This window comes from Wyeomyia smithii, chromosome 2 (assembly GCF_029784165.1).
Source record: "Wyeomyia smithii strain HCP4-BCI-WySm-NY-G18 chromosome 2, ASM2978416v1, whole genome shotgun sequence".
Lineage (NCBI taxonomy): Eukaryota > Metazoa > Arthropoda > Insecta > Diptera > Culicidae > Wyeomyia > Wyeomyia smithii.
In genome coordinates this window covers 186295539-186318261 of record NC_073695.1, presented here as the reverse complement: position 1 = coordinate 186318261, position 22723 = coordinate 186295539, and the positions used below count along the sequence as shown (strand labels likewise).

Sequence of the window (22723 nt, the reverse complement as noted above, 5' to 3'; positions counted from 1 at the left end):
AAGGATAAAATCGCTGCAAGGAGGGGCCATTGGGCAGTCAACTGCTTCAAAAATGATCTAACTGTTGGGAGGAATGCTGTAAGAAAAACTTTAATTGGATCGGGTATATTGAAATTTTCGAAGATCCAGTCCACAATGTCAGAGAATTTCACAAATCCAGAGTTTGTTTCATCAACTGGGAGTGCAAAAGGAACAACTGGGGTTTTTGATGTTCCTGGCAGTGCTGGGAACTCCTTCTGGGACTTTAAATTTGCAAGCCCAGGAGGAATTTGCTCAGGTTTTTCCGCAGCACTGTTTGGTTTGTTTGTAACTTTCATTACACTTTGGGAAATCTTAGGACCTTTTCGGGGAAGTTTAGGAGAGGAAATATTTTTCCTCTTTCTAGACGCCCCAGGATTGGCATAAGATGTTCCCGCTGGTGAATCGTCAGAATCGGTTTCATCAGAGGACAACAGATCAAAGGGGTTCGATGTTATGGTAGAAGTGGTCACGGTCTTCTTCAGCATCTCAGCGTAAGACCGCTTTGAACGCTCCTTAAGTGACCGCTTGATTTTATCTCTGCGCTGCATGTACACCGGGCATGTGGAGAGATCATGCTGATTTTCCCCGCAGTGAATACATTTTTCAGCATTTACACTGCAAGAATCGTCCGCATGAGTTTCTCCACACTTGCTACATCGTGCCTTATTGCAGCAGTAGGCGGCTGTGTGGCCTAGCTGCTTGTAATTGGTGCAATTCATAACACGGGGTACATACAATCGCACAGGCAGACGAACCCGATCGATCGAGACGTGGCTAGGGAGAGCAGATCCGGCAAACGTAACACGAAACGAGTCTGACGGAGTGTACACTTTTGTGCCGTTGACAAGAGACACAAACCGCAATTTCTTGCAATCTATGATCTTTACTTTTACGTCGTGACACAAAGCATTTTTGAAGCAGCCAAAACCGCTTGCCAAGATACACTCGACCGACAGACTCGAATCGGTTATGACACCGTCGATCTCCACGTCTCGTGCGGGTATATAAACGCGATACTCGCGTGTGAAAAGCTCGGAGCGAGCAATAGCGTTGGCCTGTTCCAGGTCGCTGACCACTACACGCAGTTTGTTGGGTCTGACCTTGGAGATTTCGGTCACGGCCTTGTACCCCTCCGTCAGGTCTTTCGAAATCTGCAGGATGTTTAACGGTTTCGATTTCGGTCCTGCTTTTGGCCGAAAGAAAACAGTAAAGCTGCCCTGAGATCCGTCCGGGTAAAGCCTGGGGCGAGGGGGGACTGGAGAATTAACAGAGGAAGGGTTGGCAGGAGGGACAGGGTCGGGGGGGGGGGGTTCGGGGATGGTGGCACGGGAGGCGAGGGATCTACATCCATCGCGCTAAATCTAGCGCACTAGCGCCGACAGAACACGTACCTCTTTACTTCTCCTTTCAGCAGGGTTGGTCGTCCGAACGGTCGTAGCTGCAGCCGTTACAGCCAGCAGCACCAATACAGCAGCTCCAAACAGCCACCAGCAGCGAGCCGGGTGTGCGATCACTCAGCACAGCGACACAACTCGCTGTCAACTGTTGGCTTCTTCTTTTTCCTCCTTTGTGTTGAGATTCTCGTCCACTGCTGTAGCACAAATCACTTAGCAGCCAAATCGGCTTACGCACCAGCAAACAGCCACGATGCGAAACAGTTGCACAAAGGCGGGTGACCTTGAACCTTCACTCGACCAGGCAAACAATGCCAACACTTGCTCACGCGTCTTTTGTTTTATATTCTATCGGAGCGATCACCAAACACGTCCGATACTGATGCGTGTTCGGCACAGAATGACTATCAAACCTATGAACTATATAATTTGGGTTCTTTTTAGTTTGATATTTGGCTTTAAAAGCGTTTCAGTCACAACCAGGCTTTGTTTTGCTCATCTTCATCTTAGAGAGAAAGAGTTTTCTTCCCTCTTTACAACTGCGAGCTTACATTCAATGTGCATCACACCATCTGCTGTAGAGAGAGCGCAGAGTAATAGTTTCTCTGACGAAAAAACGCTCCTAATTTGACAGAGCATCCGCGCACGCAAGAAAAATGAAATAAATTGCTCGGCGACCAACTGAGCATTGCGTTACCGTTCTCATCGCTCTGGGGTGCGGCAAAAGCAGTATAAAATCGAACTTTCTGCAGAATACGCACCCATGGTGAGTTGTGAATCTTCCTATAATATTAAATTCGAAAACGGTTGGGATGTGGCTTCAATGTGAACCTAAATGTTTTGATATTTGGCCAACTTCTCTTTTAGTAAAGGAGAAGATAACGAACTCCCTATTAAACTGAGAGAGCAAATGTTCATCCCTAACACGTGATGATAAAGAGTGAAAAGGAACTCTGCGACTGAAATACTCTACGCCTAAATGTGGATAATTACTCACTCTGTGTGAGAGAAAGTCTAGTTTTCCAAGGGTTTTAGCAGATAGAAAAGGAAATTTGGGCAAAAATCAAGAGAACGGAAGAAGCCTGGTCACAACTGCAATATGCACATCGTGGACTGTTAAAAAATTGAAAAATTAATCTTCTTTCGCTTTTAAAGAGCGAGCATTCCAAAAAAATTTACAGCATTATTTAAAATCATTGCTGAATTTTAATTCCATAACAATATTAGTTGTAAATTTTATACCTTCTTGAACAGCCTCGTACATCGAGTTACAGTTCAACAAAACGGACATTAGCTGCAGCATGGATTGTTGTAGGCAGTATTGCAAAGCTCACTCGCTCCAGCTGCTTGGCGGGCCCTCCTGAGTGCGTATTATCTAGTCAGCCTATACACCAGAGAGACGCCGAGACACTCACCGTTAAGGCAACTGTCAACATCAAAACGGGCGAGCTGTATAATTTTGCATTGCCGTTATCCGTTTTGATGTTGACAGTTGCCTTAACGGTGAGTGTCTTGGCGTCTCTCTGGTGTATAGGCTGACTAGTATTATCAGCTATACACACAGTGGAGTTTACTCCAAGCAACCCATGCACACGCTGGATTTCTATTTTATTTGCTCCGCGCTCACGTGGAGCATCATTGCAGCCACTCCGACCGCCTCGCACTCCGACATGAGCTGCAGGCATATGCATCGCTCCGGAGCGCTCCGCGAAGCGTCACACAGCTTGTGTTTGCTGCGATTAGTTTTCCTTTTCGCAAATGAAATTGCAATCGAAACTGGTGAGATAGGACTCAATAGTAATGTTCCTTATCATTAAATACATTTATGACAATAAAATCAAGGATTGAACGGGAATATTTTTTTTATTCACAGAACTATATAGATACCACGTTATAAGAAGCAGAAGAGGCTGGGTTTTGCTTTTACTTTTAATAGTCTGTTATGCAATCTTAGCACACTTCCCGCGGCGAAAAATAAGTGTCTACCTCGATAAACGAAATTCAAACTTTGACCAACTAGTTACAAACCTTATTTGCACAAGCTGTATAGCGTGTTTAACAGTTTTTATTTCAAAATTTGAAGTATAAATGGTAAACTCTGATCAAAGTTTAAATGTCAGGTGATGTCAGTGGTGAATGGGTTGATGCAAATAATAAAAAGTGCAGTTTAAGCAAAAAATATTTTTCGAAAGAGTCTCTTCACTTGTTGGGGAGGTTATAACGCAATTTAGTTTCAATACTATCTGTTTTCCTCTGAAAACTAAAAATGCAAATACATGTCTGTAAGTGGCAAGTTTAGCCGAATCAAAAATAACAATTTTAAAAACACTTATAAATTGGGCCATCTTGATGAAATTTCTCTATATAGTGGTGATTCGCTCGTTGAGTGTTCGCTAGGCCGTCACCCAACTAAAAAGGACTCTAATATCAGAAGTCAACATCGTTCAAATGCATTTACGTAAGGGGTTCGAGAAAAGAAAAAAAAATTACTTTTAGTAATTGATTATATTATTTATTGCTGTGAAAAATTTGTAAACATGTTTAGTTATTGCACATAATTCATTCAGCATTGATATGTTTGTTCCTCAGCGCTACTAGCTGGACACTTCATGCAGATTCATCTCTGACATAATCAGTCGCGTAATTTGAATAGTACATGTTGTACATCTACAACGTTTTGTGTGTAATTCAGAGGTTTATTGTTATGTACTGTTATATCTTTAACGCCTTCACCGGAAATATCCAGCGTCGCGATCCTCCATTTTTTAGGCATGAGGCAGAGTGATGTGCTTGTGCTTTATCACCCTGCTTTTCGTTGGATTTGTAGTATAAATAAGTATTGACCAAATACATATAATATTTACCGCAGCAGCAAGACAGAAGAACGAAGTTTATTTTTTTTGACATAGTTTTAAAAACTCGTAAATGACACACAGACAAATTTTCTCTTGGTGGACGGTCATGGATATATGCGTTTTTTTCGACAACGACATTTTTTGATAATCAATCAACCAAGAAACGAACCAGCGATAAATATATTCTTAGTGTAATAAGTTTGTCAAATAATTTTGACAAACAATTATCTCCGACTAAAAATCTGTGAAAATTTTATCCGTCAAAAAGTGACAAATATTTGACGCTTGGTCAAATAATGTACTAAAGCCTTAACGAACACGATTCGCTAGTTGGGTGGCAGCCGTGTTCCAATCAACGAATTCTGGCTGTACATCCAAACTCCGTTTTCCATTTCACACCAAGCACATTTGGTATTAATTTTATATGACTTAATATTGTGCATTTCCACGTAAAACAGGTAAATGACAAAATACATTGTTTGATTTGTCATTAAACTGTAGTTCGAAAAAACTAGGGACTTTCGTTTCCAAACTCCGAACCGGACCGAACGGAGCCAACCAGACCAAACCCAAAACGGATTGTAATGTATTACTTATTTTTTTTATTCACTTACATTTTGAAACATCCAACTCTGGATCATAGAAGCAGAAGTTTTAAAAATTTTGTTCTTCGAAACATTATTAACAACAACTGAACGTTTAATTGTTAAAATGTTTGTAGTCTAACTAACCTTTTAATAATCTCCAGTTATCTAAGCATAAGGCCGACATTTCATTGCAAAAGAGATACCTCATACGCAGCATTTGGCGCAAACTATCGTATGATAACATAGGTACATAGTATTAAACATGTGGTTCAAATTACTTTTGCGCCCAAATTCAATCATAGCAATCGACTCACTCCTGGTGTTCGCTCATATAGATGCACTCCGGCGTGATAAATATCACGTCGGAGCGTTGAATATAAAAGAGTAACCGGAGTGTTGCTTTTGCTAGTTGCGCTCCGGCTGAAGCCGTGAGCTTTCAGGAGCTTCACCAAAGTGTGCGAATATTATTTGGAAAACATAGCATGCTGCTCGTGCTCCGGCAGGAGTGTGGAGAAAGTTTTATTTTCGCACTCCAATCGCAACACTGGTTTTAGGTAGTCAATCTTTTCTGGAGTTGGACTACCTAAATCAATACTGGCTGACTTTTCAGCACCAAACACGAATGGTTTGTTACTGTTTGATTTTGAAATATGACCTGTAAGGACACTGGCATATGAACAGCCTGGTGTTGCCTGAACAGGATTTTTTTGTCTGAAATTTGTTATCTGAATTCAAATTATTACCTACAGCCACACCTGCTAATGAAAGTGCTGGTGATGCCTGAACAGTATTGAAAGTCTTTTGTATACCCACATTGACAACAGGTTGCTTAGAATTCCTACGTTGTCTGGAAGCAATAATTTTTGACCTTACAGGACAATTAAAAAAATTAGATTTGTGATTTCCCCCACAGTTTACACATTTGAAACTATTAGTGGTCTCTTTCACGAGGCAGATATCTTTCGTGTGACTAGTGTCACCACAAATCATACATTTTGCAGCCATATGGCAGTTTCGAGTTCCATGACCATAGGCTTGACAATTCCGACATTGAGTAAGATTATGGATTTCTCCATGTCTCTTGAAATTTTCCCACTTTATTCGCACGTTAAATAAAACACGTGCTTCTTCCATACATTTCAAATTATTTACTTTGGTACGATCAAAATGTACTAAGTAATTTTCCTGGTGTATTCCAGTTTGATTAATTTTGGCATTTGCCTTTCGTTTCATCAAAATTACTTGGTTGGGAGCAAAACCAAGTGATTCTGACAAACATTCTTTAATTTCCTCAATAGTTTGGTCATTTGAAAGACCTTTCAAAACAGCCTTAAACGGTCTCTCGTTTTTGGCATCAAAAGAATAAAATTTATACATCTTTTCAGTCAAATACTGTAAAAGATGTTTATGGCCATCAAGAGATTCGGCCAAAATACGAATTTCGCCTTGGCGGCCAATTTGAAAATTAACTTTTACATCCGACAGAAACGATGAAAGCTCTGATCGAAATGCTTTAAAATTTGCTACAAATACCACAATAGGTGGAACTTTAACCTTCTTTATAACGGCTTTATGCTCAGTATGAGAAGTTTGAATTTCTTGATCCCCAACGAAAGAAAGAATATCATACCTGTTAGTCGAAATTTCAGTGTGACTTGGAGGAGATGCCTCACGTTTCCTTGTAGCCGCATCAAAGCGAGCTTTTTTATTTTTTCCAGGCATAACTGGAAAACTTCACCACACTTTCACTTCACTATAGAATTTAATTAGAAATATCTCAAACCAAATTTACTCACTAAACACTCGTTAACGTTAAAAACAAATTTATTACTTTGCTTTTCAACAGGTAGTCTTTCAAGAAGATTGCCTGTTGAAAGCGAAAAACAAAATTTCAATATCTCTCGGTAGTCTAAGACTTAGCCTCGAGCTGTTGGTAAAATGCGACCGTACTGTAGGACAGTTCAAGTCGATCTGGAGACGAGTTTTATAATATTGCTACAAAGGTGCCTATTTGTTTGTTAGTTTTCTGCAAATCAACAACATTGAAAAACTATAAACATTCCAATAAAAGTATTGTTTTAAAGTTAGAATCTATACAACTTAATGTTGCTGTTCACTATTGACTTTTTGTCATAACTTTCTATTATGATACACTAAAGTGGCTTGAAAGGCGACTTAGAGAAAATACGTAGCGTGTGAAAACCTTCATATACGCCTAAAACCGTTTAAAAACTCAGCTTATAGAAAGTTTTCAATCATGTCGTATCATGCTAAATACATTTGATGGAGACTCAAGAACAATTTCCACCTGCGAATCAATCGGTAATTGTATTAAAAAAAACAACTTCGTTGAACTTTTTATCGTTATTTAAATTTGAATTTTTGAGCAATAAAATTTCCTGTTATTGTTACTACTTTTGAAATATTTGTTTTTTAGAGATTAAAAATAAACAATATAGAAAAAAATAAATCGCACACAAAAATCAGAGTAAGTTAAAACAAACGGTATAGGTAACAGAGTTTTGTTTTAAAACTTTGTGCTGTTGCTTCGTGAATCCGGAGAGAAACAAAGCTTTTAAGAATCTTTGTATTTGAAAAAAGTGTCTAAAGCCAGTTCAAATCATGTAAAAATTGTTTATATAAGGTATGATTAATTTATGAACGACTTCATGAACGAATTCATTTCTCTATCTTTAAAAAGTCAAAGGGTATGTGCTTGAGTGCACAAACGTAGGCTTGCCGTGGGACTATGGTGGGTGTAAAGATTTAATTCTGCCAGAACCATAGTATATAACAAACACCAAACGTACAAATACCATACACAATAATCCATGAGCATTTCACAAAAACCCACATACACCTGTCATAAACCACAGCATACAAATACCAATACCCACATGAACTGCCCATAAATGCATAACAGACCCATGTAATTTCTTATCACTTTTTGCCTAAACTTCAAAAACTTCTTCACATGCTCTCAAAAAATCGCAAAAAAAAGCTTTTTGTTGCTAAATTGATTAGAAAAATATGAATTTTGGTCAGTCCCATGTTACAAATAAACGCAAAACAAGCTCAGTGCTGAAAGTAACTAGCATGAAATTATGGTCACTATCCTAAAAATACCAATTGAGTACTAATAGGAAACATAATGAACTTGTTGCCTATACAAGTGTACTGTCATAAATATATTAACCTCGGATAAATGCATTTTTGCACACACATGTTATACACACATACACGTAATACACACACAAACACACACATACACATACACGCTATTAACACACCCACACGCTACTCAGATACATACGCTTGATATACGACACACTATACCTACACTATCGGCAGCACCCAAACGGCTTCAAAGTCTTCTAATGGTTCCTTCCAACGGCTGCCAATGGTCCCAAGTGCCGTTCACGTCCAATTTCGGGCTGTATTCCAAGAACGATATCTGAATTAGATAACCACTGGTGGGGTCCAACTCAGATCGAAGGGAAGCCGAACTGTTCGCCTTGACGGTAGACCAGGGAATGATCTTCTCTCAACACGGAATGTCCTTTTATAGCCTCACTCAGTGTGGGGAACTTGGGTGGTTGGTGGAAGAACCAATCACGTGGAAGCATCGCTGCTTTCTTTCTTCGTCGCTTACATTGAATGATGAATGCGATGCCAATTGGCTGGCATTGCTAAATGCTAGCCAATGACTGAATGCGTGGAATCATTTCGTCTATGTTTTTGAAGTCTGCGTCAGGGAAATATACCAATCGTATGAAACATGTATGTGAATATTCGACCTTCAAACTTTTCCGCAATTTTCACGGAGTAATAAGAAAATGGTAACTAAAAATATCATGTTATACAAATCTTGTATATTTTAGCTTTCCAACGGTATATTAACTATTGAAATCGGAACAGTCGTTTGAGCGCTATTAGCATCTAAAATCCTCCATTCCGCCAACCAAAAACGTTACATGTACATGTTCAGCTGCAGTGTGTTTGTGTTGTTTTCGGGTGATTTATTTATTGCACATAACGTCGAGTGCTTTGCTTGATGAAACAAAAAATGAATGCGTTGTATCATTATAGAATGTACACAACGTTTATTCTTGCCGATTTCGAACGGCGGTGTTTCTTGCAGGCATCAACGCTACCTTTAAACATTAACAAAGTTAAGCTAAGCTTTTATTTACATGAATAAATTAATTCGAGGGCATAGTTCTGTACAACATATGTTATGCTTCGTTCGTCATGCTTACACTGCTGTGTGAACAAACCTTCAAAAACATAGATGAGACTAGCGCCACTGTCTTTCACGGCAGCTTCAGGAAACAAGGCCGATGCCACCGGGTTGACCTTAGTGTAGTAAAGAAAGACGTAGTCCCACGTCATGGTGACTCGAACCTACGACAGACAACTGGCTTGTTAGGTCTGCATCGTACCTCCAGACCATCTGGGAGATCTCTACCTTACTTATCCAAAAATAGGAATGCTGTTTTCTCATTTTTCTACTTCAAATAAAGAATTTTTTTTTTTTGGATCGGGTTTATAGATATATTATTGGAAAACTTGTGTCGATGAACTACTACTGTGGATAGCAGTTTAAAAATATATAAGACAAACCTAGAAAACTGTCCGCTCTCAAAACAGAAATGAACAAATTAGAAATCTGTTGCTCTTGCTTGCCTATATTCAAATAACGGAATGCAGTCCGGTTTGTCATGTCTAACCCTAAACTTAAATGCCTAGCTTTTGAATACTAGCATGGAATTTAAAATATTGATTGATAAAAAACTGGTTAATTAGACAGAAAGCTGAAAACCAAGTGGATAAAACTTTATTTTTATACAAACCGTAATCAAAGAAACTGTTAAATTGCGGTGTGAGATAGTCGTCAAGCGTCATTATGGGTTTATGTTTTACTCCTATTGTGTCACGTAGTTAATTTATTCGATTAATCTGCTGCTGCTCAAGCGAGTGGAAGGGTTACGTAGTGCCAAGCAATATTTTCGGCGCACAAGTAAACAGTTTCGCCTGCCTGACTCGGCGAGTGAGGCTGTGACGAGACTGCACTGTGCGTTTTAGGATGGAACAAATATTTGTGGCTCTGCTTTGTAGTTCAAATACGCAATTTTTGCTAGATAAAAATTACTATTTTCGACTTACTCTTCTGTCCAAATGTGAAAGTCGTCTGTTCTTATTTAAATGTTTTAGATTAAAGTTTTGAAAACTTTGTACTTAGAGTCGATACAATGTTTTTTCACTTAAAACAAATCATTTGGTAACAGTTGCATTCTGCGAAAAGTAATATTTTTCAGCTTAGGCTTTCTGTCTAAACAGTCATGATCAAGCGGTTTCGATTTATATTTAGCTGCATGCAGAAGCGCAGACGACATTCCTAAAACCTACCTTCATTTTATTCTGTGTTTGATAATGTGCAATGTTGCACGCTGTGATAACGACCGGTTTTGTCGAATGCGCATTCAGGGCGTTGTCCTCCCTGCTATCTACAAGTTTCATTTCTTTTTACTTTTGCCGAGAGTGAGTGTGTGATGGGAGGCAGCCATTTGCGACTTGCGTCGGTTGAATTCTACAAACTCCTCCTCAAGTTTCTTGCGAGATTCCTCCAGTTTACGCTTTTCTTCTGCGTGATCCTTTTTTAGTTTATCAAATTTAGCATGAAGCTGCAACAAAGGTTAGGATTGTAGGTATCTAAAATGTAATACCAAACTGATTCAAACCTACCTCTTTCTCACTATCTTTCAACTCGGCTTCTTTTTCCTTGACACGAACGACGAACATTTGCCGGACCTCATCTTCCTTGGCCTGTAGATCTGCGAGATGATTGCTTCGCTTGGCTTCGAATGTTTGTTGGAAGGAAACGGGTTTGTTGTCACTATCGACATCGGTAAAACCCATTTGCTCAAGTCGTTTCTGACGGTACAATTCATAATGTTTAGTATGAGTTTTTTCACGCATATCCTCCATATTGGTACGAATCAGCATTTCCCGCAGTTTCACAAAGTCACAGTGAGCTTCATTCTCCACCTGCACTGTTCCCCATGGATATTGGCGTGCACGAACAGTCTTATTGCCAACACGAACGAAATCAGTACTACCCACAACGGCGAACGGAATATGGGAGTTCATAGTTGCGTTGATCTCCGCTACTGACTCGTCATCGGTCGGGAACTGATAGATTTGAACCCCATTGTTACGCAGTTCTTCATTGATCTTTGCTTTGAATTTAGACAACTCCGTCTTTGAAATAGTGTCTGCTTTGGCAATAATTGGAATGATATTCACTTTCGAATCAAGCTTTTTCATGCACACCAAATCCAACGATTTCAAACCGTGACCGGTAGGGCAGATAAAGTACAGACAAATATGAGTACGGCTGTCATGATAGGTCGCCAGTGAGCGCTTGATCTTCAATTCTTCTTGCAAAAATGTTTCAAACTGTTGATCGATGTAATCGACAACAGCTTTGAAAGAATCGTCTTTGTTGATTTGATCTCCATAACCAACAGTGTCGCAGATTGTTAGCTGTAAAAAAAAGAGGACGGTCATTGTTTCTTTTTAAAAAACTTTTTTATGTACATACCTTTAGACGAACCATGCTTTCCTGCAGTTCATATGTGTGCGCCTTTAGCTTAACGTTCGGCAATGAATGGGGACTTGGTTGCGATTCAAAATTCGTATTGAACAACGAGTCCATCAGGGTGGACTTGCCGAGACCGGTCTCTCCGATGCACAGGATGTTGAATACGAACCCATTCTGAACGCTCTTGCTGACCAGCTGATCCGGCAGACTGTCAAACCCAACATGACCGGACAGCTTCAGATTGCGCGTTTGGTCGTTCTGTTGAGAAGAAGCGAAAAAAAAACAGAAATAGTTTCGTTAATGTAAGCAAAGTAAATTGCACAAAGCATCAAATGCTTCATTCTGTGGCAATTTCGCTGCTATGCTTTGCATGCTGTTTCGAGCTCCCGGTTAAACGATGTTCCACTACGAAGCATGTTTACCTCAACTGCTACATCAATCGTAGACGTGCTTGCGTGTTGTTTTACTAGGATCGTCTATCTGACCTAGGCGGTTGTCTGTTTATCGCGTGCCGCTTCGTTTGGTAGACGAACACATTCACTAAATGCATTATTTATGGATCGAATTTGTTCGAAAAAAAAAAAATGTTGTTACCAAACGATACTAATTTGTACATTGACCGAACCGACGGTAATTCTACTTTGCCTGCTTTGTACCAATAGCAAAACAATCCATTTAGTTTCATTCAGTGACCAAATGAGTACCTGACTTATGGTTTCACCTATAAAAATCCACCGGCCTGTAAGCCGCTATATCCCGCGAGACAATGTCAACTTTTTATTATCTAAGTTTGGATATGTACCATAAGCCATTTATATCGGTTATCACTTTCACAAGCACACCTTCAAAGGCTGCTACATTGGGAGCGAAGAAATCTATACAATTCAGAAGTTGCTTTACCTAGCTATGTGCTCTTTCAGAATACTAATTGTTTTGTTTTCTTCGATTTGGTTTACGCACAGCTGCATTATTTGGCCTAATGGGAGGTATACAATGTGTCAACATTGGCATTTAACAAGAAGGTAGGAGTTCAATAAACCCTCTGTGCTGGTGCCAATTGATTGGATTCAGGAAGCATTAGATGATTGTTGGGAAATCGTGACATTTTTATATTTATTTGCTTGACATTTTGTGACATTTTTAAATTTTATCATTGATTTTTTTCTTCACGACTACATGTTCACAAGTAAATCTAAATTTATAGGTTTAAATTGTGCATGACGCATATCGAATATGGCGAAAGTTAAAAGATTTTGACACAATAATCTTTGTTATCTTGGTCGTACGCTCTATATATATATATATATATATATATATATAATATCTTTTTAAAGTACTCAAACTGCATATTAAAATTCTTAAGGATTTCTACGAATAAAACTTTTTTTAAAGGCCAAAGAAAAGTAACAGAGGTGTTTTCGTTCGCTGCCTTCTGCTCGGCATTCACTGTCAAGCTCAAACATTACTTGAAGATGACTTGAGGTGCTCACGAAATCCTCACGAAATATATATGAAAAAAGCTTTTTTCCAAGGTTTAGTTCGAGGTATTGGATCTAATTGCAAAAAGTGAACTGGGACATTTTATAATATAATTATACTGCCGTTCCAAGCATAGTTGTCCCAGCGTGCATAAGGTTTGTGTAGAACATGGGACAACTAAGCTTGGAACGGCAGTGTATTTGCTATTAAGAATCTAGCAAACTTTAAAAATACCTTAGTGTAAACTTGGTTTTCGGGGTATTTAACAAAAAGCTCGTTTTGATAATGGACTTCATACATTTCCACTTAGAATCACAGTTTAATGAAAATCGGCGAAAACTCTCAAAAGTGTTTTCAATACTAACAGCGTAAATTACATAAAAAGTGAAAAAAGTGAGTAGAAAATCAGGAAGCAAGACAATCAGAAACTACATAAGGATAAAGTTATTAAGAAGTCATTTTAAAATGAATTTAATTAATTTTTAAATAACTGCGTCAATTTTTAGACAACTGCGACCTTCCCAAAGAAATGACAATGATGAGATTTCTCCCTTAGTTTTCTCCATCATAAGCTTAACTTTTTCAGATAGGCTTAAATTTTACGCAACAGTATTTTGACTAAAAAACACTTAAATAATAAGTCGTGTACTCGACTCGAAGATATTGTTAGTCAGTAGAATCATAGCGGTTTTGTACAATAACAGTTGACCACGAGTTCTCTCGAAATTCTCTAAGATAAGCGAAAACAAAGCAATGTTTTAGCTATAGCAAAAACCATCTAGTGTTGAAATAACACAACTATCTACAGTTGCTAAACTTGAATTGATGTTGAAAGTAGCATCTAGAGTTTGCTGTTTTTTTTTTTCAATACAGCATTACTTTCACTTACCCTCGCATGCTGCATACGATGCATTACTCGCTACTCACTTCGATTAGTTTAATTTAATAAGAGAAGCCAATATGTTTAATGCAAACTTGAGACTAACTAAAAACGCTCTCCCCGAACTCAATCTTCAGTATGCTTGTACAACACTGAATTGAAGTCAAGAGGCTGGAACGAATCAGCTTCCGAAATGGATCGAAATCTAGCCAATCTGCAATCAACCATCTGTTTGTTAATCTAACTGTTCATTCGTTTACCTTTGCTTCGCCCGAAAAATCATTAAGTTTTATATCTTTGCCTATGTACATTACCATTAAGTATATAGGCAAAATTCGACCATTCTCTGCAAATCTTGTGGAGAAAACAGAACAATAACAAACGAATGTTTTTCTACACTGAGAGTATAGCTGTCGGTTTTTAATCTTTATTTTGAATAATGTAAAAATAATAAAAGAAAAACTAACATTGAAAAGTAACACAAACGAAAGTCTGTACCCAAAATCGGACTGTTTTGCTTTCCCTCAACTAAGTTTGGAAGCGGTCCTTGAAATGCACCAGTACCGGAGAACGCTGGTATGTCACGTACGACCTATTTTTTATATGAATGGGTTAATGGTGAACATCGGAAAAGGTAATACTATCTACATACTGGAAAGTGCAAACCCCATAGAACGCTTCAACCTCACAGTAACTGTAATTATGTATGCAGCAACTTGGCTATAAATAAAATCAAACATACGCCATAGAATGCAAATCAAATCTGATTCATGGAGCGTAACACGATACGAACTAAATAAGATCAACTGTTCTTCATGTATGCTTAGCGTTTCATAAGTTTCTTGCTATGGCTTCAATCTTTCAACGTTGTGCACTTTGAGCAAACAGGAAAACACATCTTCTTAAGTAAATATACCCCACTACATAAAATACAAGAATCCTCCCAGCAAATGCATTCCAACAGGAATACACCAAACTATAGCATTCCCGTGACGTTTTATGAAATTTTCACAGCGACGCCCTTCCATATTCACTAGGCATAAAATTCACACATTGTATAAAATCGTTGACGCACTTTTACAACAATATTAACAAAACACATTTTTGCATAAAGCCATCACTGTGCGAACGCAGTTAATATCAATTTTTCTTACAGGTTTATCACAAAACTTTACCTTCTGCACTTCAACATCTGCGGCCGCCATAGTGAATCACTCGAGACTGAATCAGCGATCTTGACTGACGGCAGTTTTAAAGCGACTTTCCAATAGGAACAGTGCCGCCAAATGAATTGCCACGGCAAAATGAACTTTGAAGTACATTCATTCATCCGAGATTTGTTTCGAAAATTACTCGTAACGACAAGCCAAGTATGATGACAGTTCTACAAGGTATGCCACATTTTTATCTATCCAAGCACACAAACAAATCTCGTTATGAAAATTTTCGTTTTTTGTATGGAATTCGGAACATTTTCGGAAATTTCTCGTTTTATGTTGTTTTATATTTGGTTTTTTTAATTGGAGAGTGAATCTCCAGTTGAAACACACTAGAAATTGATATTAATTTAGATTTAGTGTGAAAAATTGCGACAATATGTCGAAATAAAATATATAAAAATGCTATATTTCTAATAGTTGGAGCATAATCTTAGTCATTGTCATAGCTCATGACTTTTGTTACTGTATGAAACATAAGCGACTCAATTTAGAAGCGCTATTAGACTACAATAAAAAAACGAAAAGTGCAAAAAGGTTACCGGCAAATTGATGAAAAATAGCATATTTTACCTAAACCGCAGCAAGTTTATGTATTCCCCACAAATAAAACATGTTTCAACATCATTTCTATAACTTTTCAGGAAAGTATGTTTTATAAGTTTAGTTTAAAATGCAAAATCATTTCAAATTTCATACAAAATTGGAAAAAGTTCATAACGATCACTAATACTAATGCATCGACGTGAATAGCATACCTTGTAGAACTGTCATCATACTTGGAACGACAAGCCCCTGTCACAGGGATACCAAATGTGCAGATTTGTCTGCAAAACGCAGATTTTTGGAGTCCGTGTGCATATATTTATTGATTTGCTGATATTTGCAGTTTTTTCATGGTTTCTGCATATTTTTGTCAGAGTCTCCTTATATTTGCGCAGATTTTCTTAAAATGTGTACAGATTTTCACAGACTTTTGCTTGCGCGAGCGAAATTTTTTTGTATCACGGATAGATTTTTTTCAGATTTCGAGCACATTTTTCCGGTTTTTCGAGCAGTTGCAGACATTTTTCAAAAACATCTGGCATCTCTGCCCTGTCATGCCATGAACCTGAATAAATTTCTTTCATGGCAGAATGTACAAAGATGTTTTATCAGTTCTTGGCAGTATTATATTCGGCTTCTTCAGTTTAAAAGATCGAATTTTGTCGAATGCTTGTTATCTTACTTTTCTGCTGTATGGGCGCAACGCCAACATCTTTCAGCAGCGCTGATTCGATATTAAAGGACCAAACACAATGGATACGTTTGCGTTGACGTTAATTTAACAGAAAATGTATTGGCTAAGTGTCAAATTTGTCAAATTGCCGCAAACGCAAACGCGGCCTTAAGGGGTAATATCTACCAAGTGCTAAAAAAAACAGGGTTTTTCATGATTTTTTTAAAGGACATTTGAGACTTTAATTGTTTATAACTTTTGTTGTTGTTAATCAATCGCTGAAATCGTGTGTACTTCACTAGATAATCTAATGAAAAAGCTACAGTTACAATTTCAAGTCAATCGGATGTAAACTTTTTAAGCTCTACTGCTTGCCGATTTTGAAAACATGGTTTTGAGAAAACGCGTTTAAAGTTTCAAAACGCTATGAATTTTAAAAATCGCAATAATAAAGCCCCTTGATAATTTTTTTACCTTCAGTCAGTTATCCCTGCGCCGTAAAGTTGTTATTCCTGGGCTTTATTTTCCTCTTCTTCTTTTTTGTTATCTGATGTAAGGCTGCGCTTAGCCTCTTTCGCGATATCAGACATGCTATGCTCAGCGACTTTGACGCGGTTGGCGTCTGATCTCACGCAAAACTCAAACTTGTCACTCACATTTAAGCACTTTTGAATATAACTCACAGTTAAAACGTATAGAAAAACTCAAACAAAGAATGTACACAACGAGAATGGCTGATCGACTAAACAATGGGAAATTGTGACTAAACACGTGCTGTAGAGACGCTATAACGGTCGAAACGTGATGCAGCGACCTTTATACTTCAAATTTGAATCACTATAACGGTCATAAGTAACTTCTGATAGTTTAAAAAGCCTCGAAAAACGAGCATCGCCAAAATGAACGAAAAATGTTATTTTGAAGCATAAAAGTTGTTCGGTAAAAATTGGTTTAAACAGATTTTGAGTATAGATCTGTACTTGGGCGATGTAGATTTTGATTCTAGGATAGTTTGAGCATGATTTAAGCCAATAAAAAAATGACAAGAAAAATTTTTTTTGGTAGATACTACCCCTTAAGAATAGCTAGGTTCTATAGAATAGATCCTAGGTGCTGACCGTACGAAGCCACGCTTTCAATCGTAGCATTGCTGAAAAGCTTCTCTCGGCACTTGTCGAGCTCACGGGAATCATCAACAAAATCTGTAGCATTCTATAGAGATTTGGAAAAGTATTTCTGGCAGCTTAGAATGAGAAAGTTGAATATTAATTTCAGAGCTGGCTAAATACTTGAACAATGTCAAAAAACATGGGAACACAAATATTTTATCTGTCGGTGTTATCCTGGATAAGTTCCGAATCCCAATCTGTTTCAGATTTAAGCGATCAAGATAGTTTTCTTGAACGCGCATTTTTGATTCTCAATTAAAAAAATTTGGAGCGTAAATGTTAACAAATGGTTTTATTCTCTCTGGGTTGAGCATTTCAAATTTGTCAACTGCTTCGGCAATTTTCAAATTGTCGAATCTTATTTCAATCCCGACAATGAGTGAACTCATAACTGGTTTATATATTATTTAATCAAAATCCTTCTCCCTCCATTTCGGATCGAAGAATTCATCGTTGCTCTTACTCGTCACATAATTAGCCAAGCGCAGGTCAATACCTAACTTATCTGAAATAACTGTAATTTTCAGCCAGATCTCGTCAAATTCCCATTTGTTTTTTTTTTAATCTCACAAGGGTTCCTCTGATCAACGTAATTGATCCTCTAACGCTGAATGCATGATGAAGAGACATACGATGAAATCTGGTTTTTTTATTGCCACATACATAAGACATACGTAACACTGGCGTTTTTTCTGGTACACGTTGCCTCATAGTAATCCGTACCTCGTCCTGTCCAACTGCTCGACAAATAATGAACAAAATGAATCATCTCTTTCTCGGCTTTATCGAGCCCCAAAGAAAATCCATAAGGAACTGCCAAAACGTTATTTACAAAATCAATGCAGTATTTTTCGAGTAGGAACGAGTCAAATGCAGGGCTGCGCAGGTACACTGCTTAAAAAACAACTCAAACTATGATTTTATTCTGAGCGTGGTATCATTCGAGTAGTTCATTTTGTACCAACTTTTTTGGAAGATTTCTTCCTGAGTGTTACGTATGTCTTATGTATGTGATATGTGTGAAACCTGTAAGCTCAAGACTCGATGTCAAATTTGTTCGGTTTTTCGAAAGGTCATTTCTTTGCAAGCAGCCGAGAAATTCTATTTTATTTTCAGAGACTGAGACAACAGCATCGCCATTTTGATTTCTGTATATTTTCACATAGAAAGTTCACGCGATACTTCTTCTATAGAGCTTTCTACGCCAGATCTCACCAATACAGGCTTAGTCGTGTATCCTTATGAAATCGATTTGTTTTCAATCAAGAAATCAGCTGATATTCAAGTACGAAAAATATTAAACTTATGGATCCTAGTTCATTAGAGTTACCTGTTTTAACAAATTTTGTTTTAGTGGAAAAATAGATGGGGGGGCAAGAGGAAATTTTTATTACCACCAGCGTGTTGATTATTTGCAACCAAAAATAAAACTTGTATAAGTGAAATCGACCACTAATACTTGCGCAGATAGGAAGGTCTATGACATTCTGTTTGACGTTGCCAAGTTCACGTAGATACTACGTGAAAAAACATAGTATGCATGTGATTTTCCCGTAGATGTTATGTTTGTCGCATAAATTATGCAAAATGACAGAAAATGAATAAGTACAGGAAATTTCACGTAACAATAATGTGAAAAATATTTTGAGTGTACGTATGTCCTATGTATGTGACGATCCGATCTAAGCCCACAAGGAATAAAAAAATCAGCTGTAAGTTTCAGCTAAAGATGCCCATTATTTACACTGGAATCTTTTTTTACGCGATTGATGCGTGCGCGCAAATCGCGTAAAAAAAATCGCGTAGTTTGGAGCAAATCGTGTGAAAAAGATTTTATGTGATTTTATTATTTAAAAAGATACATACACACAGTTTATATGTGTGTATGTATGTGTAAATGTGTGTATGTGTATGTATGTGTGTGTGTTACATCTTGGCTCATAAACAATATTTTCCATGTCGCATATCGCGTAATTTCAAGAAAATCGCGTTAAAAAAAATCGCGTAATTTCATGAAAATCGCGTAAAAAAAATCGTGTAACCTAAAATCACGTAAAAAAGTCGCGTAAACACCAACCCGGTGGCATTGGCCTTGTTTCTTGAAGCTGCCGTGAAAGACAGTGGCGCTAGTCTCATCTAGGTTTTTGAAGGTTTGTTCACACAGCAGTGTAAGCATGACGAACGGAGCATTATATATGTTGTACAGAATTATGCGCTCGAATCAATTTATTCATTTTAATAAAAGCTTAGCTTAACTTTGTTAATGTTTGAAGGTAGCGTTGATATACTATTTCATTTACACATACTTTAAGATGTTAATCCCTAAATCATCGCGCGATGTCAGCCGCCTGCAAGAAACACCGCCGTTGGAAATCCGCAAGAATAAAAGTGTACATTCTATAATAATGCAACGCATTCATTTTTTGTTTCATCAAGCAAAGCACTCGACGTTATGTGCAATAAATACATCACCCGAAAACAACACATAAACACACTGCAGCTGAACACCGACAATGTATGCAATGTATCCAGCTAATGCTGGCTTCACTTATGTTGTACGTAAACGTCAGTGATGCCACCGGGTTGGTAAAAACAGAATTCAGTGTATTTTATACCCGAGATATCAGTAAAATATCCAGTTGTTTGTTTCAGTGTAGTCTGTGTTCGAAATCTTTTTCGAAACATTCATTTAACTTGTGTTGCCAGTCCGACAAGAAATTTCAAAATCCGATGATTTTTTTCACCTTATTATCGCCTATCTTGTTGGTCGTCGCGAATCGCGATTGTTTCGAAAAAAGTTGACAATTTGAAAGGTGCGTGTGTTTTCCGAATAGTTTCTGACGAAATTTATATTAAATTTGTGCATTTTTGCGTACGGTTCCTTCAGAAATCGTGATTACTCTTTGCTGAATTATTCTTAAGGTAAATTTCTGTTATAAACTATAAAAAATCCTATTTTACCTTGTGAGATAATAACATTGATGAAAATGAATTGTCATCACATCTTGATCAGTGTGTCAATCTGGCTGGTATTTGAGAAGATAGACTGCAGCAGTAAGGTAAAGTTGGACAGGTCAAATAACCGGCTCGAGCAAATTTCAGATACCGTTGTTTATTATTGAACGATGGAGGAACGTACTGGTATGGAACGTATCTACGGTGGCTGCGAGGGACCGGACGCAATGTACGTGAAACTAATCTCATCAGATGGTCATGAATTCATAGTGAAACGGGAACATGCGCTCACCTCGGGAACAATCAAGGCGATGTTGTCCGGGCCCGGTCAGTTCGCGGAAAACGAAGCGAACGAGGTCAATTTCAGAGAAATACCGTAAGTGTAACCCTGTGACCGGCATATACTCGCATCTGTGTGTGACATTTTGGATCATCATCACTTTTATTATGTAATTAAACATCTTTCCGTTAATAGGCGACTCTTATCACTTGCCGCGTTCGACTAGATTATGTTGTTTTTTTTCTCATCGTATTGTTACCAACGTGTTCCATTAAATTGATCAGGTGAACTTTGGAATCTGATTGCTTTTATAACGTTAGTTGTGTCTTATCTATATGCGGTATTAAACATAAACGTCTGAGAGGATAACATTTAATCTTTTTCGTTGTTGATTAGGCCACATAGATTATTATCAATGTTTATAAATTGTTAATTAAGGAAAACAAACCTATCGCTAGTCGTATTACAAACGCAATTTATTTCTATTTATATTTATACATTTTGGCGCATAATACTGCTATAGATAGTTTCAATCAGTAATTGAAGTGAGAATAATTAGCCAATCAGGTTTAGTGCCTCTGTTCGTGGGCACTTTCTCTACTGCCACTGAAAACATGAGTGTCACATGTGTTATTGGACTCCATAGTACATTTGGCATTTACGCTTCCAGCGGCAGATCCCAATCATTTCGATATGAGCATTGTTCTTCATACGATTGTAAAACACATATCAAAATTCAATATTAAGCCCGAACAGTTTTATGTGGTTTAGTTTTCTATGTTCGTTATTATCGTGGCTCTCTCCACCATTACAAATTATTAACGCGATAAAATATGATATTTCAAAAATGTTCAGTGTAAATTATTGAAAATATAAAATAAATTCTGGAGAAAATACAAAGATACAAATAAGCAACTTGTTCGACTCATCGATATTTTTATTTCAGCTCACATGTTTTGGAAAAGGTTTGCATGTACTTCACGTACAAGGTACGCTATACTAACAGTTCGACGGAGATCCCAGAATTCCCGATCGCTCCGGAAATTGCGCTGGAACTTCTAATGGCTGCTAACTTCTTAGATTGCTAGAAATATTACCCGTGTGCGATTTCGTACTAAACGGGAACACATAGGCCCTCAAAAGCGTGTAAACGTCGACGAATGAATGGTGAAATATAAAGATCAGCTGATGATATCTATTGTAATCGAAACAACTGAACTCGAAAATTGTGCTCTTGATGTTAGTACACTACAAAAAAAAAGGTTATTAACAATTTACGAAAACTTTCGTTCGTCTTTTTTGAATTCTGGTCAAAATTGCTTTCTGGTTTGGCAATCATGTAAATGATTTTTTTTCTAATGAAAGATTCTTCGATAGTTTTCGATGTTGATTTCAGAAGTAATTAAATTTTTTGATATATTTGTGCGAAAACATTTTTTGTACGTTTAGTTTTCTAACTCTTCAAAACATTAAACTTTCTTCAAAAGTCAATTGGAACTATTCATATATTTTGCTTTGTAGAATTTTAAAGCTTTGCTGTTAACCATAATCACCAGGATGTTGCGAAATTTGAAAGTTCGTGTATTCAGATAATTCAAATCGTGACACATCCAAGAGGGAACTTGTGCATATTTAAAGTCTTAGGATTATAAGTATTGTAATTTATTCGTTATGCGTTGGTTTCAGTTTCAGGTTGCTTGATACACAGACGCTAATTGTGAGCGATTATTTTGATATAGACTAAAGATGAAAATTTTCTAAAATCATAAAATACAAAATTTAATAAAAAAAATCCAAAATAACTCAACCCTATATAGCTATTTCTCAAATGAGCGTACATGTCATTTTTCGATGTGTGCCTAAACATTGACTGCAAGATTGCACTCCTACTTCTTTAATATGTCTTAATCAATTAGTTTGTTAATATGATAGGAAAGAATAATTACAATGGAGTGGAACTAATGTAATAGGAAACACAATTTTTGCAGCTTATTGTACTGAGTTGCGGTGTGAAATGTACACAAGTGAGTACATAGCAGTAATAAATACAATGCGGACATGGA

At 37.5% G+C, this 22723-nt stretch overlaps 2 protein-coding genes across 3 annotated transcripts; one reads left to right on the top strand and one right to left on the bottom strand.

The window, feature by feature from the left end:
- Window positions 1-10203: 10203 nt before the first annotated feature.
- Window positions 10204-15112, bottom strand: LOC129721597 (septin-2). The gene is made up of 4 exons (XM_055674351.1): window positions 14996-15112; window positions 11462-11719; window positions 10603-11403; window positions 10204-10541 (listed from the first exon to the last, which is right to left on the bottom strand). The coding sequence occupies exons 1-4, from the start codon at window positions 15023-15025 to the stop codon at window positions 10374-10376; spliced, it is 1257 nt and encodes a 418-aa protein (XP_055530326.1). The 5' UTR covers window positions 15026-15112; the 3' UTR covers window positions 10204-10373.
- Window positions 15113-20186: 5074 nt separating this feature from the next.
- Window positions 20187-22723, top strand: LOC129724705 (elongin-C). 2 transcript variants are annotated; one of them, XM_055679827.1, is made up of 3 exons: window positions 20187-20347; window positions 20528-20756; window positions 21607-22723. In XM_055679827.1, the coding sequence occupies exons 2-3, from the start codon at window positions 20551-20553 to the stop codon at window positions 21746-21748; spliced, it is 348 nt and encodes a 115-aa protein (XP_055535802.1). In that variant the 5' UTR covers window positions 20187-20347; window positions 20528-20550; the 3' UTR covers window positions 21749-22723. The 2 variants fall into 2 exon arrangements, with proteins under 2 accessions (XP_055535802.1, XP_055535803.1); XM_055679828.1 differs by having other exon boundaries at window positions 20190-20347; window positions 20439-20756.

Bases quoted from the DNA above. Each gene is read 5' to 3' on its own strand.
- LOC129724705 (XM_055679827.1), top strand. From the start codon at position 20,551: ATGGAGGAACGTACTGGTATGGAACGTATCTACGGTGGCTGCGAGGGA. The intron at 20,757-21,606 runs GTAAGTGTAACC...TTTTTATTTCAG, and splicing joins GTCAATTTCAGAGAAATACC to CTCACATGTTTTGGAAAAGG.
- LOC129721597 (XM_055674351.1), bottom strand. From the start codon at position 15,025: ATGGCGGCCGCAGATGTTGAAGTGCAGAAG. The intron at 11,720-14,995 runs GTAAAGTTTTGT...TCTTCTCAACAG, and splicing joins CAGATGTTGAAGTGCAGAAG to AACGACCAAACGCGCAATCT. The intron at 10,542-10,602 runs GTAGGTTTGAAT...CCTTTGTTGCAG, and splicing joins TGAAAGATAGTGAGAAAGAG to CTTCATGCTAAATTTGATAA.